Source organism: Aplidium turbinatum, chromosome 1 (assembly GCF_918807975.1).
Source record: "Aplidium turbinatum chromosome 1, kaAplTurb1.1, whole genome shotgun sequence".
NCBI lineage: Eukaryota > Metazoa > Chordata > Ascidiacea > Aplousobranchia > Polyclinidae > Aplidium > Aplidium turbinatum.
Genome location: NC_137472.1, coordinates 35,389,958 through 35,400,916, shown reverse-complemented (window position 1 = coordinate 35,400,916; position 10,959 = coordinate 35,389,958). Strand labels below are relative to the sequence as shown.

The 10,959-nt window shown below is 40.5% G+C and overlaps 1 protein-coding gene across 1 annotated transcript; it reads left to right on the top strand.

The window, feature by feature from the left end:
- Positions 1 to 9: 9 nt before the first annotated feature.
- LOC145768562 (uncharacterized) lies at positions 10 to 8,521 on the top strand. Its single transcript, XM_082580092.1, has 3 exons — positions 10 to 111; positions 6,583 to 6,821; positions 8,013 to 8,521. The coding sequence occupies exons 1-3, from the start codon at positions 12 to 14 to the stop codon at positions 8,214 to 8,216; spliced, it is 543 nt and encodes a 180-aa protein (XP_082436218.1). The 5' UTR covers positions 10 to 11; the 3' UTR covers positions 8,217 to 8,521.
- The last annotated feature ends 2,438 nt before the right edge of the window (positions 8,522 to 10,959 follow it).

Genomic DNA, 10,959 nt, shown 5'->3' with positions numbered 1-10,959 from the left:
ATACTGGAGCGATGGGACCTTCTGGCCCTAAAGGAGATGTTGGAAGTCCGGGACAATGCAATTGTGAAACATACGAAGAGCTTCGCGAAGAAATTCGACGTTTACGAATGGGTAAAATTTCATTTCTATCACAAATTGATTAGTATTCTCGTCCTTAGTTCAAACTTAATATCTTTACACCCTTACTTCAAAACTATGAGTTAGGGAAGATGTTAACCTTCAACAATAAAAAGTCTGTAAAATTGTTCTTATTTGATGTTTCAGTAGCTCAATTTGTGTGCACCTGAAGTTCATTTATACATGTGTGGTCACAGCGGTAAACCATAATCTCTTCGTGGGAAAATTGTAACATAAGATTCCCGAATCCGTTCGTCTGTATGTATCGACCGAAAAAGAAACACTTCTTGAAACGTCTATTCAATAAGTGTATTCCTGTAAAATTAGCCCGCGGCTATCGAAATGGAGTGCAACGCGATACACCACTAAAAACTGTCACTACGATACAGATTACTTGGATAAAAGACGGAGAATTTGTCCAGCTAGCAAGCACCAAATAAACCAGTTAAATGTGCGACCGACTTCCAACAAACAACTTCGAGAATGAATCAGAAAAATTTGTGATAACTCAAAGGTACGCCAGCAGTAGCGCGACGCAACATTTCATGTTTAAACAGGTTTCAAACTGAAACAGGTTTAAACCGGTTTGACAACTAACCGGTTTGACATTGACAACACATGATACACAAATTGTTTGAATCACTCACGTTTAAGTTAATACGCAAATACAAAGGGCATGCAAAGAATGAACAGCAATAAGAATAAACACGACGATACATGAAATTGGTACCATAGGTAGTAGGTACACGCAAAAAATGACGCTGTATACCATGGTTGCGATAATAACCGACTGTTCCGGGCTCAGACAAGTGTCGGCCACCGCAGACAAAACCAGGCTCAAACCCTAACACTTAGGTGTTCTTTACGGGGGCGAGGCACGAAATATCCCTCAACACATAGTCTACTTTCACTTTCCCCGTACTCTCATCATAGTTGCAGACGGCAACTTTAGCTCTGCGAACCACAGGCTTCCCTTTCCTAATTTGTGGAACTACCTCATGCACCTTCCCAAGTTGATACTTCCCACGTTTACCAATGTCCTGGAGAGAACCTACCACTACAAGTTGACCAGGCTCCAAATTCTCGGCCATTTTTAGCCATTTTTTCTGGCCCTGAAGACCTGGCAAGTAAAAATCGATCCATTTACTCCAAAACTGCTGAGAAAGTGACAAATTGAACCAATAATCCCTTCTTAATTGGTCACGATCATGTGGTTGCCCAACAGCACAGTATGGGTCTAAGTATGGGGTCAAAAGTGAGGCAGGGGTGATGACAGTAAAATCCCTAGGGTCGTCACTCAAAGGTACTAAAGGGCGTTCGTTCACGATCTGAACGGCACTGCCTGTGTACGTAAGCAGTTCAATAAAATTGGGCTTACGACTTGAAGAGTCCAAAATGTGAAAAAAATGCAATTTTAAATTGTTTAACCATTGCCTCCCAGGCGCCACCTTGCGCCGGAGCATACGGAGGTATAAATTCCCAGTTTATCTCTCTCTGTCTCAGGGCGTTGTGAAATTCAGCTGATTCTATCAACTCGGGTAACTTCTTTTGAAAGAAGCATTTAGTCACATCAGCCATGAGACCAAATCTACCAAGCCGAAATCTAGCCAAGACATCTACCAGAGGGTTTAACAAGTCAGGACCCGAAAACATTACATCATTAACACAAGTTCCTCGAAATTCAGACTTGCCATCGTAAACAATGCGCTTTTTTAATTGTGACGTAACAAAGTATGGTAAATACCATTCAAATCCCTTGACATTTCCTGCTTCACCAGTACGTTCAATATAGCCATTTGATTTAAGATCTTTCATGGTGTCAGTAAGGAAATCACGAAGTTCAGGTTGTTTTAAAGCCTTCTTCCTTAAAGCAGCAACTCTATCTGACGCCAACACAAAATTGTTAGGTAGATCAATATCTTCCTTCAACGGAACAGGTATCTCAAATCGACCATCTTTCAACTCAATATTCGGTTCAACAAGTTCTCTAGCCAACTTATCATTGCGAGACAATTCACAGGTTTCATTTTGCAACGTCAGATCCTGAATGACTTTATTCAGGTCTGCTATTTCCATATCACGAGACTCAATTTTACGCTGAAAGCCAGAGATGACATCCGACTCTGAAGACGTCTGCACTCTGCACACTTTAGCAACGCTTTCATCTAAGGGTGACTTACCACCACAAGCCAACCAACCGAGAGGAGTGAGTAAAGCATGTGGTTCACTACGATTTTCACCAACACGCTCTTTTTTTGCCCACATCAAATAAGCGTTGTCGTTGCCAATCAGTACATCTACAGTACTACAATCATTCAAATGAAACATATTCACGTCATGAAAATGACGGAAACCATTTAAATCTTGTTTATGCGGTAAAGTTTTAACATCGTCAGCCCAAGCTGGGTTAACCACCGAAGTTATATCACAAAACAGTTCATCTGTCTCTAACGACTGGATGTTGAGTTTGACAAGGTCAGCACAAGTAGCTTTCTGACCAGCCAGGGTATCCATTTTAAACGACGCTTTATCGTACGGTTTAAGATCAAGTTCACACACCAAATCACTCGAAACAAACGTCAACTGCGAACCAGGATCATGCTGACAATACACCAACTTCGATTTGCCAGTCATTGGATTCAAAACACGAGCAGCAGTAACGCGGTTAAAGGCTGCTTTAACATTTCCAATCTTAACATTACGCACAGGAACTCTGGCACGAGCATCATCTTTCCCAACCGAATCCAGAGAATCACGTGACGTCACATAAAAATCATGCAGAAGAAAATAGTGTTTCCTATCGTTGTTAGGCCCACACTTACGACAGTTATTTGCATGAACGCAATCCCTAACCATATGCTGGCGCAAACAATTCAAGCATTTGCCAGCTTTCACAATGACATCTCTCCGATCTTTAGGTGTCAAGCGCAAAAATTCTTTACAATTAGACAAAAAATGATATTCAACTTGACCACGTGACGAACAACAAATGCATGCCGGCAGGTCTTTACGTCTGGCTTCACCACCTCGCGGTGCGCCAACAACAGTCGAGTACTGCGAACTCCCTGACATCACATCATCATGGGGTTTTACGGACGTCTGCCTAACCGGACATGAAGACAATTTTCCTTTGCCAAACTTTTTAAATTGCTGCGACTCACCAGAATCGCCCATTAGCATAATGCTAAAATCAGTCGACTTACGCGTTTCCTCCCGTACTACAAATTCAAACAAACTCTGAAAAGTAGGCTCATCAGTGCCACCATACTGATCACCTAAAAAGTCAAGATAACGCTGCTTAGCGTCAAACAGGAGTCGCTTAGCCAAATCCAAAACAAAACGTCCTTCCAATTTGTCACGCTGACCATAAGCTTGCGCGTAAAGCAAACACTGCGATAATTCATCTTTAAACTCTTTCAGATCACTGGAAGAGGTCGAAGTCAATTTGCTACCATAGCGATACTTTCTAATTTCTGGTTCTGCGAAAAGACCTCCACGAACCCCAAAACGCTGGGACAAGCGAGCTAACGACATTTCTATCCTGTCTTCCTCTGACAAGCCAGGGGTGTCAGAAACCAAATTAGCAATCGTTTGCGCAGCTGTCCTAACACAAGCTGCTTGTAATAAAGTCAAACGAGTCCCCTTAAAGGGCGAAGCTGCCATTAAGGCCGTAACACGATTTTTAAAGAAGATAAATGGCATATTATTACCATCGTAACCAATCAAGGCCGCCTTATCGAAAAACGTCCTACTATTTTGGTATTCAAAAAAGCAATCCTGCTGTTGAGAACTCGATTTAGCGGGAGAAGACAAGCTATATCCCTTAAGGGGCTGAGTGGGCTCAGTCACGTGCACAGCCCGATCACGATCCTCACACACGTTAAAATCAGGAGACGCGATACGCCTCTCACAACCACCCAAATTACGTGTAGCTGGGCGATCAAAACCTAGCGGCGCAGAAAACTGTGAAGGGGGCAAAGCATTACTACTAATGGCGGCCCCGTGACCTGTACGCTCTGGGGGAGGAGTTCGGTTGTAATTCGCAGACCTTGGCTCTACAGCATTCGGAAGACCCTTAGCCGCGGCCCCGAGACCTCCTGAAACAGCTGGAAAACGTGTGGATTGCCCTGGTCCACTCACAGGTTGAACGGGCGTTTGGAAAAGGTTATGTAAATTAAACTGCGATTGATGTTCATTTCTGGAATGCCTAGAAGAGCCCTTCTTAGAGCTACGCCGAGAGCCCACCTCTGATCGATATTCAGCTAAAACTACCTCTTTACGTTGTTCAGCCCTCAACTGAGCGTCTTTGAGTGCGAACTCAGCAGCTCTCGCGGCGGCCTCAGCTGCTCTCGCTTCGGCCTCAGCTCTCGCGGCAGCCTCAGCTCGAATGGCCTCAGCAGCTCTCGCGATGGCCTCAGCTCTCGCGGCAGCCTCAGCTCGAATGGCCTCAGCTCTCGCGGCAGCCTCAGCAGCTCTCGCTTCGGCCTCAGCTTGTATCTGGAGCTCCTCTCGTCTTAGCTGCAGGTTAATTTGTGCCACTATCCGAGACGAAGTCCTAGACATCCTAGTGCTTACATTTGAGGCGCTATCCTCAGGATGTATGTCAGCATCCAACATATCTGAGAACTCACTTTCTTTTTGTTCAAAGTTATTTTTTAACGAGTTAAATTCGGGGTCTACCCTATCACGAAGTTCTGCCAAGATTGCAGAGTTAAAGATTTTAGTCAAAAGAGCATGGAAATGCCGTAATTCCTCTTCTAAAGTAGATAACTTAGATCTAAAAATTAACAGTTCCTGCTTATCACTCAAAGAACCTAGGGCTACAGAAAGTTTCCCAATTTGAGTCAAAATATCCCGTCTAAGATGCCGGGCCTCTCGAACTGACTTAGCCTCATCGTTATTGGGTCCCTCCCCAGAATGGCCTGCCCGACCGCAAAGAACATCATCAGGCTTAAACTCAGTCGAGTCTACGGCGGTCGAGTCCTTGTCGCCACCGAGTGTAGACATATTAAATGTTGGGGCTAAATTAACAATTAAAAAAAAAAATTAAGTTACACAAACACACAAATTTATTAGGCTACAGTAGTTATAAAAAACTTAACTGCAAAGACCGTAAAAATACAAAAAAGAATTTAAATGCACGATACCGTAGCTGTACGAGTATGAAGTCCTAAAGTCCACAAAACTTGCTTGGATTCTTCCACTTGAATCTACAAGCACAGATGGATTGTCTTTTAATCTTCTTTCTTGCCAATGAATGTCAAAGTTATTTTTCTTCTGTACCAAACTGAGAAGAAATGTCTTTACTTTTCTTTGCTTCTGTAAGAGTGTAGACTACCAACCAACAAATCTTCTTTTATTATTTTCTGTACTTCTAAGTAGTTCTTCTGCACTAGCTGACAACAAACACGTCGTTTATTTTTATGCCTTCAAGTGCTTCTTGGCCTACCACCTAACAAAAATTGTCGTTTATTTTTCTTGCTTTAATTTCTTCTTGACCTACCAACTGACAAGAACTCGTCTTTTATTTTTATGCCTTCAAGTGCTTCTTGGCCCACCAGCTAACAAGAACTCGTCTTTTATTTTTTATGGTCACAGCGGTAAACCATAATCTCTTCGTGGGAAAATTGTAACATAAGATTCCCGAATCCGTTCGTCTGTATGTATCGACCGAAAAAGAAACACTTCTTGAAACGTCTATTCTTAAAGTGTATTCCTGTAAAATTAGCCCGCGGCTATCGAAATGGGGTGCAACGCGATACACCACTAAAAACTGTCACTACGATACAGATTACTTGGATAAAAGACGGAGAATTTGTCCAACTAGCAAGCACCAAATAAACCAGTTAAATGTGCGACCGACTTCCAACAAACAACTTCGAGAATGAATCAGAAAAATTTGTGATAACTCAAAGGCACGCCAGCAGTAGCGCGACGCAACATTTCATGTTTAAACAGGTTTCAAACTGAAACAGGTTTAAACCGGTTTGACACAGGTCTTACGATCGATGGTGCAATTTTGGCTCATGTTTTAGGAATTTCCATGACGTAATATTCAGTAGACCCGAACGGTTTCTACATGACGTTTGACCAGGCGAACAACCGTCTGGAACAATGTGATCACATATGGCAGGTTTGGCCGACAGTAGCTCGCGAGCAGCATGCTTCTATTTTTCCGGTTGTATGCGGCTTTTAAGCTAAGTATACAAATTTAGCCTAACATTACGTAGCATAGACCTACGGTACTGGGGTCAGAATAACTATGGTCCCTTCAATCTGGTAATGCGCTACAGTCTACTCTACATCTACAATAGGCCTATTAAGATTGAGCTGCTATTCAAAAGTTTTAAAATTTATAGCAACATTGGTAAACAACTCGATTAAACTACAATTAAATTACCGCAAGTTCAGTAAGTGCAATATCAATTTAAAGTAACTGAATCTGACATCAAATTGTATTCACAGAGACATGTACCAGCGGTATTTTTTACAATGGTTCGTGCTTCAAACTTCATTACACTCGTGGTGTTGGAGTTGAGTACAACGAGGCTGTGCGGCTTTGCGGCCTGAATAACGGAACCGTGGCCGAAATAATGTCAGATCGAATGTATGATGCAATTTACAACACAGTTGGACAGTATTGGGTGGAATACACTGATCGTGACGTCAAATACGTCAACGTTTGGCTTGGTTCATCTTTTGCGGTAAGTGATGAGCAAGACTGTTCTGTTATTATTAACATTAGAACCCCTGGAATAAAGTATATTTAGAACTCCGGCAATGTTGATTTCGACATTGTCTTATTTTTCTGCCTCTCACATGTATAAAACAGTGTTTTTACTACAAGTCATCATTGATAAAGTTTGTAGCATGTGAAACACGACATTTGAAGCAACGCTTGACTGAACAAGTGTTAAAACCACAGCAAGCCAATGGCGATTGGTCAATGGTCATGCATCTGAAAGACTAATGTCGAAATTGACATCTTTGGAGTTCTAGTTTTTAAGGTCGATGGCTGTGTTGACAACGGTCTATGGCTCTCTTTTGGTCATTTTTATGCAAAGTTTCAAGTGCAAGTTAACCTGGCATTTAAAACTGCAAATAAGCTTAGTTCAACAGTTTTTCAAACAGAATCATCAATGCTGTAGCTTGCCAGATCATGCCGCATTTTTATAAATCATCACAAGCGGAGAAAAGTATAGCACCAGGGAAGGATCCAGCTAAATAGCATTAGCAGGGGACGATTCCAACAAAACACAATAAGGTGTAGAACTACATTAGTTCAACCTTACAAAAACACTGTAAATAAACTTACTTTTTGTGTTTTAAGGAGGGCGATCACCCCAATCGCCCCCTCTGGATCCGCCACCGCCGTGCACAACATCGGTCTATGTTCTGCGTAGCGTTTTGCACTTGTACCATGGGGCTAAAAGATATTGCGATGTAGAAATACGAGAAATAACCAAAAAGTTAAAAACACATGGTTTTTTTCTGTCAAAAGCACTTTAATATTTTTTTATATTCGTGCAGTTATTTTAGAGAATTTTTGACCGTTTGTAAAATAAAAACCTTCCTGTTTCAAAATAGTGGCACAAAGCTTCCCGAACAAAATAGCTTACTCAAACACGAACGGCTTACGAATGAAGAACATTCGTGTTCGTACGAAGAGCTTAGTTGACCTATGTGGCTCTGCTCACTGAGGTTTGTAGAGTGAAGTTTTGGCATGTTATTGAAGTGTACTGGTGTGTTATTGTATTTGTTCCTTCTATTAAAGAGTTGTTTTTGAGGTGTGTTGTTCAAGGCCAAACCCCAAGAGTTACGTCAACCATGCTTGATTTTGCTGTTGTTTTGCTTACAAAACGATTAACTCATACACCACTTATTTTTATTATTAGCCTGATGTTGGAATTATTAGCAAGAATGGAACAAAGATAAATATATCCTCCAAATATTGGTTTCCACGATATCCAAAAACAAACGAGAAATTTGTAAATCTGCTTTTGGAGTGGAGTCCTTCTCCAAATGCTCGAGGTCTATTCAACTATTTGCCTTCTTACACGCTTGGCGTTCCACTTTGCCAGTATACTTTGCATAAATAAACTTGTATGTAAATTGTCCGAAGCTCCATAGTGCAGTGATTTTTATAGGGCTCGTTCACACTACAAGAACACTTTGCAAAAGCAATGAACGTTTAGCAAGATAAAAACCATTCACACTGCAAGAAAACTAAGCTAATATTAATAAGGACAACCTTTATGTATTTAATAAAACGTCAGTTGAGTTCTCGCACTATAATCCATCACGATTCACGAGTAACACCACATGGAATTGGGTCTTAAAGTAGTGTTGTTTTTTTAAAGCCGTGATACTATCTTATTACACACCTATATGCTACAATAAATTTATTGTTGATTGAGCCTATAAGGTTAGGCTATACATCAGTGGTTCCCAACCGGGGGGGAATTCCCCACTAGGGGGGAATTTTGCAATTTTCAGGAGGGAATTTGGTTTTAGGATTGTAAAGCTTTTTAAGCCTAGTAAGTTGGCCTAGACAAGAGCTTTAAAGCATTGAGGAGGAGCCCTTAACTTCCGATTATTTAAGCAACTGTGCATTGACATGGATGCAAACCATCACGTAGGCCTACTTCTTTTTCATGCAAATACTCTATGACTTTCAAAAGGAAACGTAACCAAGCGAGTGTTTGAGCTCAGAGAAGAACTTAAATTATTTTTTGACCTTTAAATAAAATTGGAATTTGCTTCGTTGCTGAATGATGACAAATGGATTAGATTCCTTGCTTATTTAGTTGATATGTTTGGTCCATTGAATAAACTGAATTTGAAAAGCCAAGGGAAAAACACCAATATACGGTATATATTCAATCGCCATCTCCGTTTGAAGCAGATTGTGCATCAACATTGATTATCTGTATCCATGCGCTTTTGACATATTGATACCATGTGAATTTACAAACTGTACTGCTTCCATGCTGGCTCAAGGCAGGTTGGAAGAGAGTGATTGATTTATGTCACTGTCATTAGGAGATTGTCTTAAGGTAGGCTTTGCTGTCCTGATCGCGGGAGACTACGTTTTGTCTGGCCTCTACCTTCCGACCAGCCTGGCTTTGGTGGCCCTTCCAGGAGCAGATGCCAGTACCGCTCAGCATTTAAAGATGCTTTGGAAGCTTTCACTAGCAAGCTTGATGATTGAAAGAGAAAAGTTAGAATGAACAATCGAACATGTCACCATATTTAAAGAATTATCATCGGTGCTGGTTGTTGACGGCAAAGAACAAGTTCTTCCAGAATTGGAAAAAGAATTGATTTTGCAACATCTCACAGCATTAGAACTGGAATTCATTCGATATTTTCCTGAAATTTATGACGATGGGCTTGATTTAATACGAAATTCATTCATATTCTTGATGGAAAAAGTTTCTGACAAATTGCCAAATGAATTTTTAGAACTCAACGGATTCTTGCACAAGAGACTTATTCAAAGAAAAAAAATCAATCACTGGATTTGGCCATTAACGTGTAATTCCTATCCCAAAGTGGCAGAGACAGCTATTCGAAGTATCCTTCCGTTTGCTTCCACCTATCAATGCAAATCAGGTTTTTCAACTCTTGCAGATGAAAAGAAAACAGAGAAACAGATTAGATGTGGAGAATGATATTTGTTATGCTCTTTCCAATACTCTACCACTACATTCATGAGTTGTCGAAACAAAAAATCACAAGCATCACACAGACTGTTAAATGCATTGACTCTTATATTTTGAATGTCGTTGGCTCCAGCTCTTGTCCGATCGAATTTGGCTTTGGATGGTGGTCATATGTGGCTTTGGAGGCCCAGTCTATGATGGGAAGGACGTGGGAAAAAATCACATTCTATAGATGGTGGGGGACGTGGTAGTTTTAGCTTTTCTATTCTAGTGTTTCGTTTTTCATATGCCTTTTGTATTCTGCTTTTTTCGAAAATTTTCGTGCTTTCCTTGGGTTTTTTTCTCCAGAGTGATCTGTCACTAGCAAGTTGTTCCCATGAATCCAGATCAATGTTTGCATGGTTGAGGAAGACTTTCAGCTGGTCTTTATATCTCAATTTTTTTTCTTTTATTTGAATAAAATGCTTTTCAGCAACGTTCTTCATTAATTAAATTATTTTAATATGAAAAGGAATATTACAGGCTAAAAAGCTTATTACTAGTGAAAGTTTAGTTTATCTTACAAGACTTAGATTAAAATATTAATGTAAACGAGTTTAAAAAAAAACTAAATTTATAAGGGGGGAATTTAGATTTGATTATTGACTAAAAGGGTCCATCGGATGAAAAAGGTTGGGAACTACTGCTATACATAATAGCCATCATCCTCTGCACGAAGCGTGGAAGCCTACCGGTAATTTGAGAGCCGGATACCGTTGGACTTTAGTCCTAGTTTCGTGTACTTATACATATGTGAACGTTTTGAATCACTGGCAAAGACCGAGTCATCAAACGTGTAAAAACAAAGATTCTATTTGTCATTGAAATTAGCGCCAGTTTTTATAATCCTTGTAATGTATGTCGCTAAACATTGTTGGATTGCTGCTTCTCAAACATAAACCCCACCCGAGAGTTCCACCACCGATATTTGATCTTCTCATTTCTTCCTTGGCAGAGCCTTTTTTTTATTTACTGAGATAATATGCGCGACGATTCTGCATTCTATTATATTGTTTGATTGTAAGTAAGTTTTATTTCTATATAAGCATCGTTGAAACGCAGGTCAATAAACCATCCAAGCCTTTCAATTGCTTGAGCTAGTGGTCATGAACTTTTTAAAGTGTGAGAACGACACATT

Bases quoted from the DNA above. Each gene is read 5' to 3' on its own strand.
- LOC145768562 (XM_082580092.1), top strand. From the start codon at position 12: ATGGGACCTTCTGGCCCTAAAGGAGATGTTGGAAGTCCGGGACAATGC. The intron at 112-6,582 runs GTAAAATTTCAT...TTGTATTCACAG, and splicing joins AATTCGACGTTTACGAATGG to AGACATGTACCAGCGGTATT. The intron at 6,822-8,012 runs GTAAGTGATGAG...TTTTATTATTAG, and splicing joins GGCTTGGTTCATCTTTTGCG to CCTGATGTTGGAATTATTAG.